The sequence below is a fragment of the Pipistrellus hanaki genome (genome assembly GCF_964339955.1).
Source record: "Pipistrellus hanaki genome assembly, chromosome: 8".
Taxonomy (NCBI): Eukaryota; Metazoa; Chordata; class Mammalia; order Chiroptera; family Vespertilionidae; genus Pipistrellus; species Pipistrellus hanaki.
In genome coordinates this window covers 71,045,164-71,068,980 of record NC_140510.1, presented here as the reverse complement: position 1 = coordinate 71,068,980, position 23,817 = coordinate 71,045,164, and the positions used below count along the sequence as shown (strand labels likewise).

At 46.3% G+C, this 23,817-nt stretch overlaps 1 protein-coding gene across 7 annotated transcripts in view; it reads left to right on the top strand.

The window, feature by feature from the left end:
* ANKRD44 (ankyrin repeat domain 44) overlaps window positions 1-23,817 on the top strand; it is a 196,214-nt gene that overhangs the window by 133,234 nt on the left and 39,163 nt on the right. For 4 of the 7 annotated variants that reach the window (XM_084893133.1, XM_084893134.1, XM_084893137.1 and 1 more), the window contains exons 11-16: window positions 2,797-2,879; window positions 3,980-4,043; window positions 6,031-6,099; window positions 7,569-7,709; window positions 9,466-9,546; window positions 13,102-13,213. In XM_084893133.1, the coding sequence (XP_084749259.1) occupies window positions 2,797-2,879; window positions 3,980-4,043; window positions 6,031-6,099; window positions 7,569-7,709; window positions 9,466-9,546; window positions 13,102-13,213 (550 nt within the window). Of the gene's footprint in view, window positions 1-2,796; window positions 2,880-3,925; window positions 4,044-6,030; window positions 6,100-7,568; window positions 7,710-9,465; window positions 9,547-13,101; window positions 13,214-23,817 lie in introns of all 7 variants that reach the window. The other 3 variants (XM_084893132.1, XM_084893131.1, XM_084893135.1) reach the window with 1 other exon arrangement.

The window sequence follows — 23,817 nt, the reverse complement described above, 5'->3', positions numbered from 1 at the left end:
TAAAGACAGTGGTGGTGAGTGGTATGGTTAATTAGAAATATTGATCATGAAGATTATAGAATATAATCCTGTTACAGTCCTGTTGCTGTCAAATTGGTCACTTATACTTTTTATGTTTTCCTAATTGGTTTCTTATAGAGTTTGATGCTACTTTTATTAATTCATTTGCCTGTATTATTTTATATAAATACTAGAGGCCTGATGCACGAAAATTCATGCAAGAGTAGGCCTCCCTTCCCCCCTTTCCCCTCCACCTGCTGCCAGCATCGGCTTCCCTCTGAATCGGGGACCTGGGCTGGCTTCTCGCAGGCTGCCTGCAGGCACCTGGGACCTAGGGTGTCTTCCCTCCGGCCCCGGCTTCCTCAGGAAGGACATCCAGAATGACATCCGGAAGATGTCTGGTTTAATTAGCATATTATTATAGATATCTTTATGTTTCTTTATAAAATAAATCTTATATATTATAGGAGATTCATGATACATTATATATTGTACACATATACATTGTGTTGTATACATAAATATATTATGTATATGTCTATTATATATAACATTTTAATATATTTATATTTTGCTCTTTTACATATATAAAAAATGAAGAAGGCTCAAAGAAATCTTGAGCAATCCAACCCTTGATTTTATTTTTTTTTAAGGAACTTAAAGCCAGTCTAGAAAATATTCTATCCATCTTCCTCTTGGAAATGTCCAGAGATATTTAATCATATATTTTTGCCTCAACTGCCCCAAATAAATAAAATTGTTAGCTCAAACCTCATTAGCTCACAGTTGCATGTAGTTAGGAGCTTTTCAAACATGCTAGCCCGGAAAAGAAATGGCCGTGTTTCACTGGCATTAAGAGGGAGCGACAGAAACAGCAGCACAAACAGAAAGCTCTCCCCTCCTCCAGCACGTTCTTCCCCTCTGCGAGCATCCCGGCTGTCGCTGATGCAATTGCTTTGCAGAGTTTTTTTGTAAATGACGAGAGAGGCAATTACAAGCAGCGCCCCTGCGCGTGACACTGCCCGGAAGATGGGCAAATTGCACGTCTTGATGGATGCCAGCTATTAGAGACCCTGGGCTGCAAATCTCCATGTAGGGAAAAGAAAGGGACGGAGGAAGGCCGAGCGAAAACACATAGCAAGAGGTGTTCATGGGAAGAGAGAGGGGGCTCGTTGCTGGCAGGCTCCGCTTTTGCAGAAGGCTGAACACCGTGAGATAGCTGAGACTACGGATAGGCGTTCACAGTCACACACAGCAGAGTAACTTTCACGATAGCCGATGAAGTCCAAGTGTCTATGCTAGAATCTAACGCAGCTGTTTTATTTTCTGGGAGGTGCTTTATGTCAGGGTGAGTGAAATAGGGAGCTGGGGCTCACCCAGAGCTGAATTGGTTTATTTTTCCTTAACAAATTCAAATCGTGTGTGAATTTTTTTGTTTTGTTTTGTTTTGTTTTTATGAAGCATAGAATCTGAAAACAGGCCACTGGTGCCAGAGAAGCATCTTAGGTAATGTCTCCACAGGTGTAAATAGATGACCTTGCTTATGCTATGCAGAGGACTTACAAAGTCTGAAATCTGTTATTTGAATAGAGTGAGATGTTATGAGCAATGACCACTAAAGCTGTAAATGCTTGGAAGTGCACAGGAACTTCCCGATGAGGCTGTTCCTCATGAACTGCAGCTCAGCACACTGCTCGGGGTCCTGGTTGGAGGAGAGGTGATGGTAAGAGGAGGCTTTAACCTGGAGGCAGAAGGTGCTGCCATCAGGAGTTGCCTGTCCCCCCAGGGGCTCATCCTGGGGCTATGCTGTGATGGAAGAATCTGTCTAAAAAGTGCTTTTGCAGATTCTTTCTGGAGCGCTGTCAGGGGAAGCCTGCTAGGGATATGAAATAGACTCAAGATCACGTTTGCGACTCTCAGCTGCGCTTCTATGGCTGGAATCCTGCTGTGGGTCCTGAGCAAAGATAACAGTCTGTTAGGAAGATGGCATTTTACCTGCAAAAAGTAACCTGTTTTTATTCTCACCGAAAATGGTATTTTCAATAATACAGCCATTCTTGACTTTTAGTCAAGTGCTTGGCCCATAATAGGTCAATAATAACTATTTGTTTATGTTTCCTTTTTATTGATTTTAGAGAGGAAGAGAAAGGGAGAAAGAGAGAAACATCAATGATGAGAGACAGTCATTCATCGGCTGCCTCCTGCACGCCCCCCACTGGGGATCGAGCCCACAAACCTGGCATGTGCGCTTGACCAGAATGAGACCTTGACCAGAATTGATCCTGGGACCCTTCAGACCGCAGGCCAGTGCTCTATCCACTGAGCCAAACCGGCTAGAGCTAAACATTTGTTTATTAATTCAGGAAATAAAGAAGGTTGCTTTCGAAGATGAGAGTTTGTCTTATCTCTAGCACTTAGCATAGTATCTCATACTTAGAAAGTGTTGAACAGATGAATGGACGAATGAATGCGATATAAAATTGCTCACCTGAAAGAAAAGAGAAAAGGAAGTTAATTTTAAATGTAAAGAGTCACATAATGTTTACATGAAACATTTCCTTCACATTATTAGGGGTTTTTGCTTCTGATTTAGGTGCAGGACTTTATGACTTTAAGGTAGACACTGAGTGCATCATTCTCTCTCAAGTGGAAGAATTGCAAAATTATTTCAACCAAGAGTCCCTGAGCGAGGTGTGTGGACTTGGCTTTGGGCAGAGGATACATGGAAAGGTCATCGCCCTCTGCATGGGCCCCGAGAGCCGTTCCCGTGAGCTGCTCTGTTTTCTTCCTCCTCAGGTGTGGGATCCACAGCATGTTCCCCTTACACTTAGCTGCCCTGAACGCGCACTCCGACTGCTGCCGGAAGCTGTTGTCGTCGGGTGAGTACCTCCATCGCCAGCGAGAAGCCTGGATGTGTCCTGCATGATCCACGTGGCCTCCCGTGTCTGGTCATCGCCGCCTGTGCTTCGTGTCGCTCATTTGTCACCTGCTCTGGGCAGCTCCCAGCAGCCCTGGGCATTGTCACTGCCGGAATGTCAGCATTGCTGTCCCTGAATGAGAGTTCTGTCTATTTATTAAGGTTATTAAGTCTGGTGATCCAGAGTCAGAGACAGGCCGCAGTGGGCACAGCTCATAGAGCGTGTGTCATAAACGGAGAAAACACCTTTCAAGCTTACAGTGGTAGCTTAGCATTTCATACTCGCCCCCATTTTGACAGTAGAAAATGTCACATGACCTTCCCACTCCGTGGGCTCTGAGAAATCACCATGGCTGATCCCCTCCAATTAGGTCTGGTTTTTATTTTTTTATTTTTTCGACGCGGGCCTATTGGGAACCAAGAAATCCCTTCTGGTTTGGAGCCTTGCTGATCTTTCTTATCACTGCTTCTGCCAACCTCCATCTATTCAAAGGCCATGGAGCTCTGCAAGGCAAAGACTGTTTATGAATTCATTCAGCAGATGCTCCAGAAGCATTTTACCCCTTTAAGGACTTGACCCATGGCTGATCATGCTTCCACTGCTTTTGGCATATCTAAAAAACACCCCTGCATGAAAGCACGTTTCCCAAACCTCACACCCACTGGCAGCTGGTCAGACGTTAAGAAACTCTCTATGCCGGCATGTTGGGATCGCTGCTTTACCTTCCGTGTTTCCTCCATGTGTCCCTTCCGCCTTGCTGTTGCCCTGTTTACCTCCAATGGGTTCCCATAAATGTCTGTCCTGGGGCTGAAATATGGGGCGGTGGCTCACCCAGAGCTGAAGGGAAGATAAATTCTCCCTGCCTTCCCGGTTCTTCCTATAAAATCGCCAAGCTTGAGCAGTTCCCATTCGTTTTGTTTCCATGACAACCTCTTTCTTGCTTTGCATTCTGGTTTTTCTACTAACTGATTTTTCTGTCTCTGCAATGTTTCTTGTGGTTTAACTAGGACAAAAGTATAGCATAGTGTCCTTGTTTAGTAATGAGCACGTGCTGTCTGCAGGCTTTGACATAGACACCCCAGATAAGTTTGGAAGAACATGCCTTCACGCCGCTGCTGCAGGAGGGTGAGTAGTGAGCAATTTCAGTTGTTATTTCCGTTTCTTAACAACGAATGCATCTCACTGGACGTCAGTGGTCTGTGATTCTAAGGCCGTTTCCTTAGTGAAATGGGTCAGAACCATTTCTACCAACACCAAACATCACGGGGTTGCATTTCCAGATTTACTTGCGTTATTGTCCTTCCAGAGAAAATTTAGCTAGAAATAGTTTTTCCTTTGTTTTACATTCTCTCTTCATTTTCTTTCCTTCCATTTTTTTTTTAATTGTAAATTTTCACCCTATAGAATATACATCTCCTTGGTATTCCCTACACTGAAAGAAAGTAATTGGATTGAGGGAATCCAAGACTGAGTTCATTTACAGACACTTTGATCCTTATTTTTAAGCCTTCGTAGCGGTTGAATGTGAACAACGCTTAAGAAAACCCAAAGGATCAGAAAGAAGTTTAACCTTTGTCTTTTTTTTTTTTTTTTTTTTTTTTGTAAAGGTATTTTTTCATCAGATATACTCCTTTTGATATCAGTGACTAGGTTAAGGCTCTCATCAATATATTTTGATGTATGCCCGCACATCAACCAAACCTGTCCTTTCTCAGGTGGCTTTGTTTGGGTAAGATGTTGGTTTTTAGTCAACTTCCTAATCCTTGAGATCCAACAACACTGCTCCTCTTATCTGTATATTAGAAGTGGGTTGACTGAAGCTATAGGGCCCCTTATTTGCATGGTTTCCTTCTAAAATTTTAAATCTAGTTTTATATTCATAATTTTGTATTACCATTTTTATTTTAAAATCTTTATTATCAAAAATATTGCATATGTCCCCTTTCTTCCCCACTGATCCCCTCTAGCCCACCTGCCCCCCCGCCAGGCCTTCACCACACTATTGTCTGTGTGAAGAACCTCCTTCTCCCCACCTCATTCCCCCAGATCACGTGAGCTCCATGAGCCACACACCTGGGATCTGTCTGCCTCTGAGCCTCTGGCTTCACGCAGGAAGGACAGGTGCTTTATGTCAGCAGGCAGGCTGCCCCAGCTCAGAACGGTCTCCAAGGTGCTCACGTTTATGGCTAAAACAGCCAGTTCTCTGAGAAAGGTGGCTCTGATGGGTGGGTGTGGGTGGGGAGAGCCCTGCTCTGGCTAATCATGAACGCGATCATTTTTCTTAGTTAAATGATAATAAAACAGTAAATCCCAGGCCACTTCTTAGCATTCTAAGGTTAGGACAATGATGGATGGTTGTCTCCTCTAATGCCCACATTTAAAAAAAAAAAAAAAAAATCAGGCCTATACAGAAAGCAGCAGCACACCATTCTGAATCCATGTCTGAAACCCCTATTAGAATTAATCTTTAACTACATGCCCTTCGATGGGAAAATTCACTCCGGCGGGTGCTTTGCTCGCCACTAAACATGATTTATTGCTGCTGCGGGTGACAAAGGGGTGCTGGAAGATCACTCCACGCATCCTTCTCGGCCATGGCTCCGCACATGCACTTCCCGAGATCACAAAGGCAGGGAAAGCAGCTGCTCTGTTTTCCGTTAGGGAGGGTCTGGGTCCGAAATGGTGGCCCCGGCCAGTTCATTCTGCCGTGAGGAAGGGTCATGCTCTCCAGTCTGGCTCGTCGTTGGAAGGTGACTTGGTCCTAGGTGTGGAGGGCTGTTTCCCACACTCTTGATGGTTTCGGGAGATAATTTTAGGATTCATAATGAGACCACCACGGGAAGGTTTAATCATATAAGAATCACTAAATGCCATTGCTGTGGAATTGAAAATGTTTCATCAATGCTCTTTCATGCATTGATTGTTCAGCTTTGAAAAAATAACTGTAGGAACAGTAGGTCCTTCCTGTGGCCTTGCTGTGTGCTCAGGTTGTTGTTAGAAGCTGAAGCTGGAACTGTGGTTTCCCTCCACCCACACTCTGTGGGACACAGGTCTTCCTGAGCGAGCCCCACGGGTCACGGCCGCCCCCTTACGATGTTTTCTGTCTTTCCAGTAACGTGGAGTGTATAAAACTCTTGCAGAGCAGTGGAGCGGATTTCCACAAAAAGGACAAGTGTGGGAGGTATGTAAACAGGGGACTCTGCTTCCAGTGCCTAAATGAAAGCAGCAGAGAGCAGTCCATCTGGAAGCCATGTGATGCTGTCATGTGATGCTATCATGTGATGCTGTCATGTGATGTTGTCATGGTAAATAGGGGGAGCTAGCTGGGGAGATTCCATCCTCAGAAGGAAGTCCTTCTTAGAGTGAAACCCCAACAAAGCGATAAAAACATAAACAATCCAACATGTAAAATATTTATAATTTCCCTTTTTTGGACTAAAAAGGAGTAAATCAAGTGGCCAAAGAGCCCATAAATTGCCTCCAAAATGTAAAATAGTACTTGAAAATGGATAAATGGCACTTGACAAAAAGTTACTCTATTTCTAGCAATCTGTTTGGCTAGCGTTCCCTGAAAATTGTCTAGGAACACCAGATGGACTGTTAAATAATCGAGGACTAAAAATAAGTAATATAAAGCCTTATATTTCTGCTCTGTGGTATGATTTGCATGCGGCTGTGTTTTCTACATGTCACTCCCTTGGCTTCTCATAGTAACTCCATGAGGCACCTGGAGATGCTTACTACCCTTTTTAATTAATGAGAAAATGGAGCCCAGAGAAGCTAAACGAGTTAGCAACGTGCAGGGAATTTCAGAACTCGAGTGGACCCGAGGCCCTTGTAGCCAGCAGGACAACACCGGGGCTGAGGGGAGGATATGGTTGGGTCTGGCCTGAAGATCTGTCCAGACCGGAAGCCAGGGCTCCGGATTCCATGTGCGTTGCTCTTCCTATGAACCTCATAGTTCAGTGGAGAAGACGAGGCAACACCAACAGCTAACATCAGGGCAGCACGGGGTGAGAGTTCCAGAGAGGTCCAGGCAGGCACTCAGCGATCTCAGACAAAAGAGAGAGAGCTTCTGGTTGAGTGGGGTTTTGAGGGGTGGAATCTGCTCCCTGCTGCATCCCAGGGAAGAGAGCCACGTGGCAGAGTAGAGGGGAGTGTGAACAGGACAGGGAAAACCTAAGGTCATTTCGTTTGGATTCAATAATGGGCTCATCTAGGGGAGAGAGAGGGACACCCCGTGAAGGCAGATCGGGACCCACTCCAGGAGGTCTTCAGCTTCACACAAAGGCTTTGTCGGAGGAGGGAGGACCAGAGCTGTAGGATGGGGTTGTCATATGTGGGTATCCGGCCTAAGAAAGCCTAGTTCTTCCTTCAGAGCAGCTAGAAAGTCCATGGAGGTTTGATTTCCAATAAGGAGACTCAGAGGGATGGCAGTGACAGCAGCCTGCACCAGGAAAGGCACGAAGAGGGGAAAGGCAGGCCTGCGGGTGGACGGCTTGTCTGCTGCCTCTGTGTTTGTCACCTCTCTGCTATTTACCTGCCATTCACCATCCCAGAGGCGCCTCCCAGCCTCCGCACCCCTAGGAAGCCCGCCTCCCGGGTCTGTGTGCGGCCAGAGGAGGTCACGCCTCGCCCCCTGTCTTCCAGGACCCCTCTGCACTACGCCGCTGCCAACTGCCACTTCCACTGCATCGAGGCCTTGGTGACCACGGGGGCCAACGTGAACGAGACCGACGACTGGGGCCGGACAGCTCTGCACTACGCGGCGGCTTCCGACATGGACAGAAAGTACGGACAGCCTGTCCCCGCGTCCCCTGGGGCAGGGGAGCCGGAGGAGGGCGGGGGCTCATTTCCTTCATCCTGCCTCAAGGATGCTGGGACGCAGCATCTCTCACCCAGACCGACGGCGTTAGGACGCTCTGTCCCCTTCCCCACCCGCCCCTCCCCATTCTGCTCTCTCGGAGCGTGATGACTTCATGTCACTGCACAGTCACACCTCTGTGTTTTGGGTGGGATGCCAAGGGGGGCTGTCACACCCAGGTTTTCAGTCCATTCAGAACTTTGTTGTCCTTTATTTTGCCACCTGCTGCCGTCTTCATTGTCACCCCTTCAATGCCCCATTGGCTGTGACGCTTACACGTGCTGCTATGCGTGTCTCGCGTGGAAAATGGCCGTCCATGCAGCAGCCCAGGAGCCTCAGAGGCTGTGTCATGTGTGTAAGGCAGGCATGCTGTTCCACGTGGGTGTGGATGCTCTCCCAGGGGCTGGCGGGCAGGAAGCGGTGCCTGGCCGCGTTAGGAGTCTGGGTGCTGGGAGTGGGAAACGGAATGAAGCAGCCCGGATCCGGGGAAAAGATGGGAGAGATGCCCGCGATGGCCGAGCTCCTTCTCACAGACTAAGGACCAGGGCCTCCTCCGGAGGGATGGCTCTTGGCGGCCTTGTCCGCTGCCTCGTGCTGTGGAGTGGACTCTAGGTCGGCACTGGAGAGCGTTGGAGAGAACCGGACTTCATACATAGGGTGTCCTCCCCGAATGCATTTGCACTTCAAGTGACTATAAAGTTCACTTTTCAACATTTAAAAGAGCCGGGACCGGTTTGGCTCAATGGATAGAGCGTCGGCTTGGGGACTGAAGGGTCCCGGGTTCGATTCTGGTCAAGGGCATGTACAGTGGTTGCGGGCATATCCCCAGTAGGGGGTGTGCAAGAGGCAGCTGATCGATGACTCTCATCGATGTTTCTAACTCTATCTCTCTCCCTTCCTCTCTGTATAAAATCAATAAAATATATTAAAAAAAAATTTTAAAGAATCTAGAGAAATGAATAATTTTTTTGTCAACGCCTGTTTTCTTTTTTTTTCTTTCCTTTTTAAAAAATATAGTTTATTGATTTTTTTTTTTTTTTTTTTTTTTTACTGGGAGGAAGGAAGAGGGTCAGAAATATCGATGAGAGAGAAACATCAATCATCTGCCTCCTGCACACCCCCTACTGGGGATGTGCCGGCAACCAAGGTACATGCCCTTGACCGGAATCGAACCTGGGATCCTTCAGGCCGACGCTCTATCCACTGAGCCAAACTGGTCAGGGCAATGCCTGTGTTCAAACTGATGACCACTCTGGCCCAGGCATTGCTGACAACGCAGGCATCACGGGTCATTTGGTTCCGTAGTTGCGTGTCCTCAGGTCGTGGACGGATGCCGGCGTTGTACTGAAACTTTATCTTTTCTGTTCCCCCATAAAAAAAAAAAGTTAGTGGCACTTGAAGATAAATTTTCTTTGTTTCATAGCTTCGCCTGGCTTCCCTCATTATTTCAAACCAGTTAAACCTGGAAAGGAGTGAAAACCAAGTGAATCGCCAGCCGTTAAAGTGTGTACACATTTTTTGGGGAAGACACACTATAGATCCTCAAAGAAGACTGTAGTGCTCATTTCTTTGGGTTGGGAGAAACTCGTTGAGCTTTAAATAGCACCGAAATCATTAGCAACTTGGCCATTGAAACACTAACTGTAGTGTTTTTGTTTTTTTTCTTTTCCTCACGCCGAGAAGTAAGACCACCTTAGGAAACGCCCACGAAAACTCAGAGGAACTCGAGAGAGCCCGCGACGTGAAGGAGAAGGAGGCTGCGCTGTAAGTGAGCTCCCCGAGGTGCCACTGCCAGCCCCCGTATTGGGGTTTCACCTGGGGTCTGGAGGAGGTGATGCGGGCTTGTCATTAACGAAGAAGAAACTGGCCTTTTAATACATCCCTCAGCTGTGCCACTCTCGCCCAGGGCACTCTTTCTAAAATTGTGAGCCTCGGCGCGGCCAGGGCTCTGATTGGTCAGCGGCCTTTGGAACCAGCCGTGTCTGAAATATCATTTCTGACTCTGCCAGGTACCAGGTGCCTCGGGCGACACCCTGACATCCTGCCAGGGGCCTTAGGCTCTCCGTAGGGCCTGCGGATAACTGCTTCGCAGATTCTATAAATACATGCGAAGAGATTTCAGCGGGAAATACACCGTGTTGCTCTCCTCTTCATCCCCAACACACACCCCAGCATCCACAGCCCTCTGCCCTCAGCCCCTAATCCTGCCCTTCCTCCCCCTGCCTCTGTCCTGCTCTGCCTGTGATGGGGTGGGGGTGGCTGCCACCCCCAGGGGCAGTGATTCCTGGGAAGCCCTGTGCTCCGTCCCCGGGAGTCCTTCCTGCACGACAGGTCACAGCGACAAGCTTGTGCTGCCCAGCGCGGGGACCAGCACGTAGCTGGTGATCAGCGAGTAGCTGTTAAATAGATGAGCAAACAAGTGAACGGTGCCCACACTCTGCCTCGGGACCCAGTGGATGTGGTGCCCCAAGGCTGCACACACACAGCCCCTGACTGGCTTACTCTCTCCTCCTCCACTCTGGGGCCTTCCTCCTGCCCGGTGGGCTCTCCCCGCGGTCAGAACCCGGATCTAGAGTTACAAGTGAGAAGTGGTGGCTCTGATGCAGGTTCAGGGACATACGTTTGTTACTGGTGGCAATGGGAAACACTGCTGGGAATAAAGCAAAAGGGCCAGGTTTTACTCTAATTCTCTGCAATTTAAATAATCATATTAGAGCCCGGCTGGCGTGGCTCAGTGGTTGAGCATTAACCTATGAACCGGGAGGTCACAGTTTGATTCCTGGTCAGAGCACATGCCCAGGTTGCAGGCTCGATCCCCAGTGGGGGGCGTGCAGAAGGCAGCCAATCTATGATTCTCTCTCATCGGTGTTTCTATCTCTCTCTCCCTTCTTCTCTGAAATCAATAAAAACATATTTGAAAAATGATCATATTAAAGACAGGAATTTTAAGCCTTCTCGGCAAGTGCTCCTTCTCTAGGAAATGCAGGCTTGCCCAGGCCAGAGCAGACTGCTTACAGCTGGGGGAGAGGGAGGGCAGGAGAGAAGGGAGAGGTGGCCACCTGATGCCCAACTGGCCGCCCAAGAGCCCTTTTATGCAAAGAGGTAACTCCCCCCATCCCATCCCCTCTCCCCTCCTGCCCCTCCCTGCCCTGGTCCAGATACACCCCTGGCCTAATGTGCATCTCTTGATGTTGCAGCTTAGATGCCAGAATTGCCTGGGAGGAGAAAAGATAAGCATTTCCAGTTAAAACTAGTTTAATCACTGTCCCATAAAAAAAACACAGAATTTTCGAATTCTATCCAACTGTTGTTATTTCAGCAGCACTGTTGGTAGTTTAGGTCAGGTATATTCTGGATTAAATAACTCTTTGGGAGCAATTCCAAGTGTTTTCCAAATTTCATATTCAATTGGTCAATAGCTTTTCAGAAGCTGGGGGTTGTGCATCCCTAGAAGGCCATTCCTATGGAACGTTTTATATAAAGAGCCAAATTCGGTTTACCGTGAGTCAGACCTGCAGTCCTGCCCCCGGGCGTTTTATTTCCCAAATCAGAGAGGACTTCCTTTTGAGGCCCAAGTCACAAAGGCAGTGTGATTCAGGGCTCCAGGAATAGCTTGCCTTATTATTATGGAGTATTTTTATGGATAAATCATGTGACGTGGAGGTATTTGGTTTTAAAAATGCCTGTCTTTCATCAGTTTTTCTAGAAATTAAAATATCATTTTAAACAGTCTCTGTGATCTATTTTTCTCTTTTTTTAAAAAAATATATTTTATTGATTTTTTTACAGAGAGAAAGGGAGAGAGATAGAGAGCTAGAAATGTCAATGAGAGAGAAACATCGATCAGCTGCCTCCTGCACACCCCCTACCGGGGATGTGCCTGCAACCAATGTACATGCCCTTGACCGGAATCGAACCTGGGACCTTTCAGTCCACAGACCGACACTCTACCACTGAGCCAAACCGGTTTTGGCTATTTTTCTCTTTCTGGCATTTGCCAAAAAGATAGGTAAATGTCACTTTATAGCTCTTCTGCACACTATAGAAATTTTCCTTTGGAAGTGCTTATTTAAAATATAGGCTTTGGAATCTTACAATTTTAATATGATAGGAAGTTGAATCTGCTTGGTTTTGTGAAGGAATTGTTGGTCCCACTGCCACAAAAATAAAATTGAGCCCTGGCTGGTATTGCTTGGTGATTTGAGCCTCAGCCTGTGCACCAGGGGGTCACAGGTTCGATTCCCCATCAAGGGCACGTACCTGAGTTGCAGGTCCAATCCCCACCCCAGTCAGGTTGGGTGTGAGAGGCAACCAATCAATGTATCTCTGTCACATCAATGTTTCTCTCTCTCTCTCCCTCCCACCTTACTCCCTTCTACTCTTTCTAGAAATCAGTGGAAAAAATATCCTCACTCCTTAGGTGAGGATCAAAATAATAATAAGGTTAAACTGAAATCACAGAGCAAGTGGGGTGGCCGACAATTCCCTCTTTCCCCAGCAGGATTGTTCCACTTGCGATAAACCCTGGACAGAACTGGTTTCGTCCTCGAGGCCTGTGTCCTGGAGTTTGGGGTTCTTCTGGAAAGGGGAGCCACAAGCCTTCCTCTAACCTATTCCAAGGGTTGTGGCTTTTTCAGAAAAATGACAGCTTTGTCATGAAAGGCTTTTAAAACGTAGTAGTTATAATTTGCTTTAGCCTATATTCCTAATGGTGCAATTTGAGTCTTTTTCTTCGTTTGTGGTGACTGACTCTCACCCATTCGTTTAATCCTTTTATTGTTTAAGTTCTCCTTTGGTTCTTTTTTGTTGTTGTCTTCTTATTCTTCTTAACTTTCATTTTCCAACCTTTTGATCTTGGAGTCTCCAATAGCAAGGTGGAAAAGAACCCCCTCTCTGAGGCTGGCCCTGCTGCAATGGCCCGGACACTTTGTCCTTTGAACATGGAACTCTAATCCCGACTAGTCAGTGGTGATGATGACAGGGCGAGTCTCCATCTTAGGATGAGAAGAAAAAGAACCGAATGACCATCTTGTTCCTCAAGGCTTGCCCTTCAAGGCTTTCTAGAAGGGCAGTTTTAAGCTGAAATAAAGGAAGCTATAGAAAATGCACACACACATACATACATACATATGTACGTACATATGTACATACATACATATCTTCCAGGACACAAATGCTCATTGCTGTCGAATTTTTAAAGAAATACGTAAACTCACATGGTGCTCTGTGGAGCATTCATAATAGGAGGGAATTCGCATTCATCATCTCTTTGGATCCAGAGATGTTTTCTGAAATAATTTCATCCTCCTGCACTTACAGATGCCTTGAGTTTCTGCTTCAAAATGACGCCAACCCAGCTCTCCGGGACAAGGAAGGCTACAACAGCATCCACTACGCGGCTGCCTACGGCCACAGGCAGTGCCTAGAATTGGTGAGTTGCTTTGTCTTGTCTCGTTTCTCTGACACACACACACACACACACACACACAGAGACACACACACACACACACATGCACTCACGCACGCACGCACGCACCCAGACCAGACAGTGCTGCTCTTAATGTTTCAGCAAAGGACCTGACTACCACCTTGAAGATATTCTGTGGTAAGTGATTAAATTGTTTAACTGGATCATATGAGATCTCTCTGTTCCTTTTCTGTCCATTCTAATCTTAGAAGTGGCTGACAGTGAACTCTGTCAGTTCCAATAAGCGAGGATCCTGAGCAGGCTGTAGGCATTCTTGCACCCTGACCCTCTGTTCCAAACAAATGACCCTGGGCTCTCCCCGGGAGTGGCCTCAGAGAGCCAGACCGCTGTGGGTGCCTGCTCCCACCACTGGCCCATCCATGTGGGGCTTTGGGGGAGGGTGGGACCACCACCAATGGCATTTGCTGTGTGTTCATCACATGCCAGGAACTTTGCATTCTTTATGCCATTTAATTACTTTTTCTTTCCGTTTTCTTGAGAAATACTTGATATATAGCCTTGGACATGTTTAAGATATAGCCTAACGACTTGACTTACATACATTGTGAAATGATTAACAGTGAGTTGAGTTAGCATTCATTACCTTATATAGATACAAAAAGAAAAATAATTTTTCCCCTGGTGAGAAGAATAAGGCCTGTTCTTGAAGCAAGAAGTGGTTTTTTGGAGGGGCACCTTTTCTAGTTTTATATTCTCTCTCTCTCTCTCTCTCTCTCTCTCTCTCTCTCTCTCTCTCTCTCTCACCACAATACCCTCATGTTCCTTAAAACTCCCATTTCTTTGGGTCCTAGACATTAGGAAGGCAAGCCCATGTGCCTGTGTGCACTAGAAGGCACATTTCTGAGACTCATCGCTGCCACGCCAGTCTTCTCCTCATCTCAGCACACAAACGCCCCAGTCCTCCCAGGGCTCGGACGTCTGACCATTTGGTTCTGACTCTGCGCTGGGTGCCAGGATAATGCCAGTGAACGGCTTGTTTGTGGTGCTCTGAGGAGCTCAGCTGAGCCTCTGAGCAGGCATTATGCCTGGGGGCCTTCTGTATGCCGTGTTCCCGCACCCCTGGCTCTGGCCTCTGGAAGGCACAGGGAGGAGAAATGCGTGTGGTGGCCTCCGGGCCTCTCCGGTCAGGCCTGGACGCTGTGCTGTGGGAGGTGGAGGAGGACTGGGCAGGGTGCCGGCCGTCAGAGCAGCTGATTTGTGAGGTTGGTACCGTGTGTCTTTTGCCGCTCTTCCCACTTAGCGGAGCACTCCCTGTGATTATGCACGCCGTTAAACCCGTGTCATTAATTTTAATGCACATTTTATTTGACTCTGACATTCTGCTCGGTGTGTTTTCACTTGGCACTCGTGGCTTGTGGGTCCCGTCTGGGATCCTCGGCTGAGCATTTGTCAACTCCGCTTTGTGTTCAGTCTCTTTTGTTTAATCAAAAAGGAACAGGAATGATCTTTCGTTGTCTTCACTCTGTTTTCCTAATATAAACGTACATTGAACGTGTTCCATAGGCGCAAACCTTCTAGAGAGTGGTACGAACCCTTTGGCCTCGATAGAGGAGCTCAGGTTCAGAGTTCTGCCAAGTCGGCCTCCTCAGGCCGGCCTTCTCGGCTGGACTTGGCCAAAGAGGTGCAAGCAGCAATCTGCCCACAGACATGTGCCAAGGGCTGCGATCAGTTACATGTGACTGAGCTCCAAATAGCAAAGCAGCATGGAGGAGCCTTGGCTACCACAGCAGCTTGTCTCAGTGAGACTTATGCCTCAGTGGAAGGAGGGAGTTGGCAAACAAGAGCTCGATGCCTCCCTTCTCGATCTGAAATGCATTCTCTTTAAAAAAAAAAAAAAGGTTTTATTACTGTTAGTATTATAGATAAGTCCCATTTTCCCCTTCTTTCCCCCTCCTGCAGGCTTTTCCCCCTCCCCCCCACCAACACACATCCCTTCCCCTCAGGTCTTCACTCTTCCTGATTGGGAAGAGAGCTATCGGAGAATCACGCCTCTACTTGGAATCTGTGTGTTTATGTGTATTACAGTACTAAAGATTTGTCTGTGACAGCAGGATTTTTTGTGGTTTTGTTATATTGAAATGGAAAAATGTATCTGCCGATATAATTACATAAATCGCCTCTAGACATGTAGAGGGATTGTTTGAAAACTCCAAGCTCCTGATCCAATTCAGCCCAAGACATTGCCATGCCAAGTCACTGGGAATTTGGCTGCTTCCCTCCAGCCTTCTCTCCTGTTCTGAGCCAACTTGAACTTCAACTGTGAGAGTGTGTGGGGGGTAGACAGGCACCCCTGCTTATATATTCTAGGAGTTTCTGAGATTCTCTGAAGATAGACCGGAGGCCACTACATTTTGGGCCACTGAACATTGAAATTATGCTCCTCTCAACTCTGTGTTTCAGGTGGCTTCTGTGTTTATCACAGGCCTTTAAGAAACCATCACCACCGGGCTCTGTAGCAGAGGGGCTTATATGAGCAATGTCTACTTAAGCATTTCATGGCTAAAAATGCAGAGAATCAAAGAGTTTAAAAAAGAAGAGCTACTAAGAAGTCATCTGCAGACAAGAAGACGAAAAAAAAACAGCAAACCTGAATGCAAGCCCCAGACAAGTGTTTGCTGGCTCTTTCCTGTCCCCTGAGCTGGAGTTGGGGTGTCTGTGACCTCCCAGCAGGCAGAATGCCAGTGGAAACCTCAACAATGCTGGTCTTGTGTGTGCTTCTAGTTAGTTCAGTTGAAACAGAAGTCTTACGGGCAACGGGAGCAGAAGAAGTAGCCTCGTGAAGGAGAGCGGACCAGCGATCGGGAAAAGGGGAAGAACATTATGGTTCACCCCATGACTTGCTAGTTCAAAACCAGGTCTCACTAAGGGAAGGAGTAGAGGGATGGGCACATGCTCTGATCCTGCTGGCGGCCTACTCACTGCCGGGAATGTAAACATAAGCCCACAGATTTTGAGTCAGAATTTGTGTGTGAGTCTATGTTCAGAGCAGTATTTTATAAAATAGTCCTATTGTTTCTTTGTCATAGAGCAGATAAAAAAATTCTTTTGGCTTCACCATGAATGACTCTGGCAATGCATGAAAGAACCATTCATGGAATGCATGAAAATCAACCATTTCAGTTTCACCTTTAGCTGAGGGGCCAGGACAGTGGAACCATTGCCCACCGTTTCATAGTGAGATGCTAGCATTTCAACCCACGGGCCCCTCGCCCACTCAGGACGTTGGGTATCAGAGGGCGCATTTCTTTGGAGGCAGCTCAGATGTGGATCCCACCACTGCTGCCCTCCCCAGTGGGAGGCGGTGGGCGGGGAGAGGTAGTCTGTTTTTTCCTGGTCCCAAGCCCAGTGAGAGAAGCTTCCAGGAGACTGGAAATTTGATGGGTGTCTGGTGTAATTTAGGGCAGTGAGTGGACTGGCTTGGGATACAGCTAAAGACTGGCTGGCTCCGTCCAGAACTTGCTAGTAGTCACAAGTTACATTAAAAAAGGTCTGTGTTTGAGGAATAGCCTACCCTCTTCAGTAAAGGATCAAAAGTGTGTGTTTGTCAGTGTCCAAGTGGAACCCAAGGGCCAGAGCTGGCCGGGGTTCTCCTTCGGCACATGTTTCATCCAGGAGCTTCTGCACCCAGCCTGCCCTCTGGCATCTCTGCTCAGTGTCTTTGTAGCAGCTGCTGCCAGCATGGCCTCCTGCTCCTGATGATGACAGCTGCCCGGGAGGACCACTTCCAGCCTGAGAGGGTGGGGAGTGGGTGTTGGGTGGAGGAGTGACAGGAGCCCAGCAGGATTGCTCCTCCAAAGACACTTTATCTTCGGCAGCTGCCAAGGATGCGTCACTGGTGAGGTCAGGTCGTGGTCCCCATGGTGACCACTTCCCTTCTTGATTCGCGTTCGGTAACGGAAAGTGGAGAGGCCTGAGCTTTTGTAGTCGGAATAAGAGCTCCCATACACACCTGTGCCTTCCGGTCATGGGGTTGTGTCTGATTCAAAGAACAAAGAGCCTTTCTAAGATTCCAAAGGACGGGGAGAGGCTCCGCCATCTGTAACAGCTGACGGGGGTATTTGGAAAAACCAAATCCCTCCGCAATAGCAGATTGATTTTCCTGTATGATTTCCCTATAACCCAAGTGGTAACATCACTGGCTTTAAATGCGGTAGGCCATTCAGCACTTGGAAAGGTAATTTTGTTAATAATAAAATATACTTGGTCATGGGGAAGCAATTTAATATAGAGTGACAACTCCATAGCATTTTTCCCGAGGAAAAATTAATAGTTTCCCAAAGGCATGTTTTATTTCACACACACACACACACACACACACACACACACACACACACACTTATTTCGTTAATTACATAAAGATTTTTCGGTTTGTAGCAGCCTTCTTTGGATATCAAATTCCTCATGCTGATAAGAGGACCACCGTTGCCCTGTTGGAACTCTGGATTTCTCTTACTCTTACCCTTCATCATCCAAGATAAAAGGGATGTCCCGGAAGCGAGGGACAGGTGGCCTGCTGAGAGAGCTAAGGGGACAGAACGTCCCATTCTGGGTTCAGCGGTTAGTGAGATCTCCTGGCACTCGTCAGGGGGACGCGCTGGTGATTTGTCTCTTTGGAGTCCTGCTTTCACCACCCCAGCAGTGGGGAGCAGTAGACCGAACCTGAAATGGATGGAATGAGGGAGTGTGCACGTGGAAGTTTGGACTTGATTTGCTAAATGGACCGACGTCTTGTTTTCGGTGGAGCAGAGAAGCTGTGTTCAGGGTGCTCTCTTCCTCTGTCACTGACACAGTACATTGGGTCACAGGATGCTGTCTCACACAGTGCTCCTGAGCCCCATCGCCATCTGGGACCAGCCGCTCATCAAAGATGCCATGTGAGGCAGGCCCATGTCGGAGTACATGCGTGTCAGTCGTGCCCATCTGCTTTAATTTTGCTTAAACTAATAGCAGCTTTCTTTGCCCCCTTCCTTGAATCTGTGCTGATTTGTTTAATGTTCATCAACCATAAATAGGGGATGGTGCTTTCTTAGCTCATGTTTCAGAATGCCATAAGATTCGCTTTAATTGAACCAGTAGAAAAAAATTTAAAGATATATATATATATATATATATATATATATATATATATATATATATATATATATATTTGTGTGGGCTAGGATCACTAACATGTTATTGATACTTAGAGCAGGGATTTGTACTCTAATTTAACATTAAAAATGGTGTCTGGTGAGACCTGTGTTGATTTGCATGCGTTTTGTGGGGACGAAGAGCAGGGAAGCAAAAAGCCTTTCCGAAGCAGGCTACTCCTCTGTTACCTAAGTATTTTTGTGTTCAAACCTATTGTCTCCTTTGTTCTCTTTTTCTGCATTTTAAAAATCATATTGCTACTTCCCTCGGCTTCTAAATTGCTCTCCAGCCCAGCCCTAAATAAACATCTTTGGCCCTAGGCAGATAAATTTCCCTTGTTCTGAGGCAAAGAGTAAATTAACATGATGATAATATAACTTGGGGTAATTTGGGAATATCATTTCGATGAAAATGATAGCTGATTAAAGAGGTAACTGTTAAACTTAAGAATGGCTCTCAGAAGTCACCAGTATTATTATTATTTTTTTCCTGGTAATACACAAAGAATATATGCCCAGCAAGTGGAATTGATTCAGTGTAACACCTATGACCCCGAATACTTTACAGGGTTGACTACCTGTCACCGTTTCCATATGCCTGTCACTTCATGCAATCGAGGTTTTGTAGTGCAGAGCTCCCACTGAATTAACTCTCAGAGGAGGACTTCTGTTGATGGATGTGTGGGGAATGTGTAGGGGACTGAATTCATTTTGAATGTGAAGCCTAGGAGACCTGCTGCCTTTTTGTCTTAGATGCCAACTTATAGTGGTGATTAGGCCCCAGAGTTATAGAAAGACTCGAATAATCAAAGCCTTTGTAGATACTATTTTATTCATAAACGAATAAAGCCCTTGGTGGTGGAAAAATTAAGCCAATTGACAAAAAATCTAGACTTCTTTAAATTTCATTAAAATTATTTACTATTTCTTTTTATAATTTTTTAAAAAATATATTTTTATTGATTTGAGAGAGAGATAGACACATCAATGATGAAAGAGAAGGATTGATCGGTTGTCACCTGCACACCCCACACTGGGGATCGAGCCCGCACCCAGGGCATGTGCCCTGACCAGGAACCTAAGCATGACCAGGAACCAAAGCATGACCTCCTGGCTTATAGGTCAATGCCCAATAACTGAGCCATGCTAGCCGGGCTATTTATTATTTCTTTTCATCTTGTATGATATTCTTTCTCTGTCTAAAAAGACCTTAATTTTCAGAACACAGGGCAATGACAAATCAATGCTGAGGAAAAGAAAAACACTAAAAAGATTCACATTCTAAATGTAGAGAGAACACCAGTCTGAATCCCCCAAATTTACTCTATGGACTATACAAGAACCCTTAAAATCCAGTAAGACAAAGATAGGCAACCCAACAGAAAAATGGACAAAGGATTTGATCAGGCATACTGTACTGAATTAATGATTAGTGCCGAGGGTGGAAGAATAGTAGAGACTGAGGTAAATAATATCCACAGCAGGCAATGGGTAGCTCTTTCTCAGTGTTGTTGCCATGGTTATCTTCCGAACACCAGAGGCTTAAAATTCCTCGGGAATGGACTGCTGGTACCTCGGGCTTTTAAAGTGGAAGCCGAGGTGCCAAATGTTTGCTCAGTGTTCCTGCTTCTCTCCCACGCTCAGCAGGCCGTGCGAGCCTGTCCCACAGGAGCGGGTCCTTCCTCGCTCCTGCTTCCTCTCAGCAGTCCATTGTTGTCGCTTGCTTCTTGATGCTGTGCTTCTTGTTTGGGGGGAGGGGGCGGGGCAATGAGAAGGGCTTCTCAGTTGTCGGTCCTGTTGTGTTCCTTGGTCTGTGTGCTGGTGACACGGAACTCTTGCTACTGGAGGGATTCCTCCGGGTCAGGGTAGCATTGCGATGTTTCAGTTAAGCTGAAATTAGTTTCCTAGAAGGAAAGAAACGTATGACTACCCGCTGGTGCCTTAGCTCAGAGGGAGCAATATCCTGACGGAAGGAGAAATACGACAGGTGAATGTTGCTCTGTTAGGGAGACTTGGGCAGCCAGAGGCCAGCAGGAGAGCACTGAGTACTCTGCCATCCCCTCAGGCCCATCTACATGAGGGATGCCACCTAGGACCATGGCCTTTTCATAGTCATGGCCTCAAACATCTATCACCATAGCATCCAAGCAGAAAGTCTTCTCCAAGTGGAGCTTTAAACTTGAGTCCCTGGGACTATTCATTTAAAAGAGCTCTATCTTCATCAGCAAATTGCCATGAATCTAAGGGAATTCCCCGTGTTCACCGTGTGGAAATGGAAGTAGTTCGTGGACAAGATCAGTTCCCTGCGGCCAGAATCGCTGCCCCCGTAATTTATTTCTCACTATTGACATACCAGAACAGCCTCGTTAGGTCGGAGAGGTCAACACAGGGATTTCATTTTGTCCTCACACAGGGATTTCATGATCTCTTGCTTCAGTATCTAGACTTCAATTGTAAGAGGATGTCTTTCTTTTCCGTGGAGATGCCTGCTGATATTTAATGTGGCTTTGCCTTTGAACCTGATCTATGTGCTGACTTTATTTTGACGTGGAGTTGCCAACTTTTGCTTTTATCTGAGTAAGTTCAGCCGTTTGAGCTTTCTTAGGATCCTAAGCAAAAACACACATTTTCTCTCAATTAATTCTTTGTTTACCATGAAAAAGGTAAATATAAGTATCTCCTATATGGTAGGAATTTTTTGTGCTTCACTTAGGCCAACGACGGTACCTTTTATTACCAACCTGTCAGAGAATGTCATCGAATGCAGACATTGCCTACAACTAGAGACACTAATCTTCAACCTATTTTATTTCGGATTTTCCTCAAAGTTTGAGCCTTATATCTCCAATTTTTCCTATAACTGTCCTGGCTGTGGCCTGATGTCTATTCTCCACCTCCGCCCTTTCCTTCTAACTGTACGTTGCCAGGATATGAGGATATGTATACTATGGAAAACAGAATTTGAGGAGTCTTTTGAAAAACTAGTTATTGAGTAACATATTGACGTGTTACCTATTAGCGATATGATATACAGCCAGCTCTATAAGTAGGCAATAGTGAGTGAGCTTTTGATCTGATTAATATCTATGACTGGTTATTTACACATTTTCAGCCTAAGTACCTAATGTCAGTATTTAAAGGAGAGCAGTATAGGTAGCACTGGATTATAATGAGGGAATGAAATAGAAAAACAGAAGAGGTATCATGACCCCATTTCAGGCCTTTTCTAATTGTAAAAATATTATGTGCTGAATTGTATAAATTTTGGAAAATCATGGAAATATTCAAAGAAAATTGAAATTGCCGATAACCTCACTATCCACAGATCACCCCTGTTTAAATTTTGATCTGTTTCTTTCTGATCTTTCCCCCCAAATGCATGCAGATATATGCACGGTTGTGCGTCTTTCTCAGAGTAGGTTCCTGATTACCTCAAGGTCTTCCAAACAATAATAACAAAATGGGAAATCATTTTTTAAAAGGAATTAATTTAGGTTTTTATTCAGGAGTAGGGCTGTCAGGCATCAATTTCACTTAAACTTCAGCACAAAGCCTATCTCCTGTAGAACTTGGCTGAGGAGACCAATGGGGGCCATCTGGTTTTAATCCCCCCCGTCGCCAGCTGAGCCGAGCAGCTCACCTTCTCCCCTTCTCCACTTCCTGTGCTATTTGGCAGGGCTGTGCACACGCTGGCATGATTACCAAAACAAATGCATGCTTCTTAAGTCTGCTTATAATTAACAACTCCCGGCAGGACATGCGTCTTCTGTGAGTTTGGAACCCTGCCTAATTTCCTCTAAGTTAAGTAATTAGATGCTGAAGCCCGACAAGGCTCTTTCCTCGGCGCCCCTGCCAAGCAGCCTGCTTCTGAGCTGTGGGCAAGATGATTAAAATCTGAAAATGTCTGGAGGTTTTCTCCTGTGTCACCAGCCCATCCCCCAAGCCCAACCCTTCCCCAAACAAGAAAAGATTTCAAATAGATTTAAAAAATTCCTCTACCTTCACCATTTAGATGGTTTCGTTGGCATCTGTTTTCTATTTTGTTCAACTCACACATTTTCTGTGCAAATTAAACGTGGAGGATGGGCTTCTCACCCGCTCTGAGTACCATCGAGTTGGCCATTACACACGTCTATGGAATTCGGTCTCTGTACCAACGGAACCATGCTGACGGAACTCCTGGATAGGGATATGTTGGGACATTCCGGTCACAGGGCTTCTCTCTGGTAGCTTGTCTGATTGTCATGAAAGGCTAAGTCAGAGCTCTGTACTGCCTGGGCTCAAAGAAAACACTTCTCTGTGATCTACTTTTATTTGTTTCCTTAAAGCAGGACTTTCAACCTTGGCACTACTGACGTTTTCAACAAGATAATTCTCCGTTGTGGGGGCTGTTTGTGCATTGTATGATGCTTAGTAGCATCGCTGGTCTCTCGCCACCAGGCACCAATAGCTACCAGCCTCCCCCACCCCCACCCCCACCCCCAAGTGTTGACAATCAGATATCTCTCCAGAGGTTGCCAGATGTACCCTGGGCATTAGAATCGCCCTTGTTGAGACCGTCTGTCCTCACATCTCAGTGTGACGGTATCACACAGTAAACCTTTATCGACTGGTGGGATGAAACTAGGATCCCAAGCCAGCGCTGTTTATTCATCGCGCCTACAGAGTTGCTATGACATAATTCCCAAGGCCCACGGAGAGCAGTTGAGGAAACGCTTGTTCTGATTTAACCAAGCTGGTCCCTCCTGGTAGCTGGATTTGGTAGGAGCTACCAGTTCTGAAAAGGTTGGGTCTTACTGTTGGTGAGTCACCAGCACGTTAAAGCTAAGAAAGGGTGGCTCATGAGTCATTTCACACACAGAGTTAATCTCCCCCCGAGCTCAGTTCTACTGAGAGCGCCGTGTTCTCTGAGAGCCAAGCACAGCGAGGAACCACCAGGGTTTATTTAGACAACTTTCCCCAGGCGAGAGCCTTCAGAAAATAACCTGGTGGCTGCCAACAGAAGGAGGCTCAAATTTAATTGACCCAAAGGAACTAGCATTAGTTTGAGAGAAAGGTTTAATTGCAGAAAAGGATATTGCAAACTTGGCATGAGGGAGGAGAGTGCTTTGCCATTGGTGCTCAAGGAATCAATCCCCTGGCTGAGATTCAGAGGCCACTGGATTAGTTCAGAAGGAAGAATAGTACAAGGTAAAATGGAAATTCCATAGGAACCTTCTTTCTTTCCTTGATTAAAGTCACTGCTAAGGTCAAATTCTTAAAGTAAGAAATCAGAGAGGCATGGGGTTATCCTAAGACAGTGGTCGGCAAACTCATTAGTCCACAGAGCCAAATATCAACAGGACAGCGATTGAAATTTCTTTTGAGAGCCAAATGTTTTAAACTTAAACTTCTTCTAACGCCACTGCTTCAAAATAG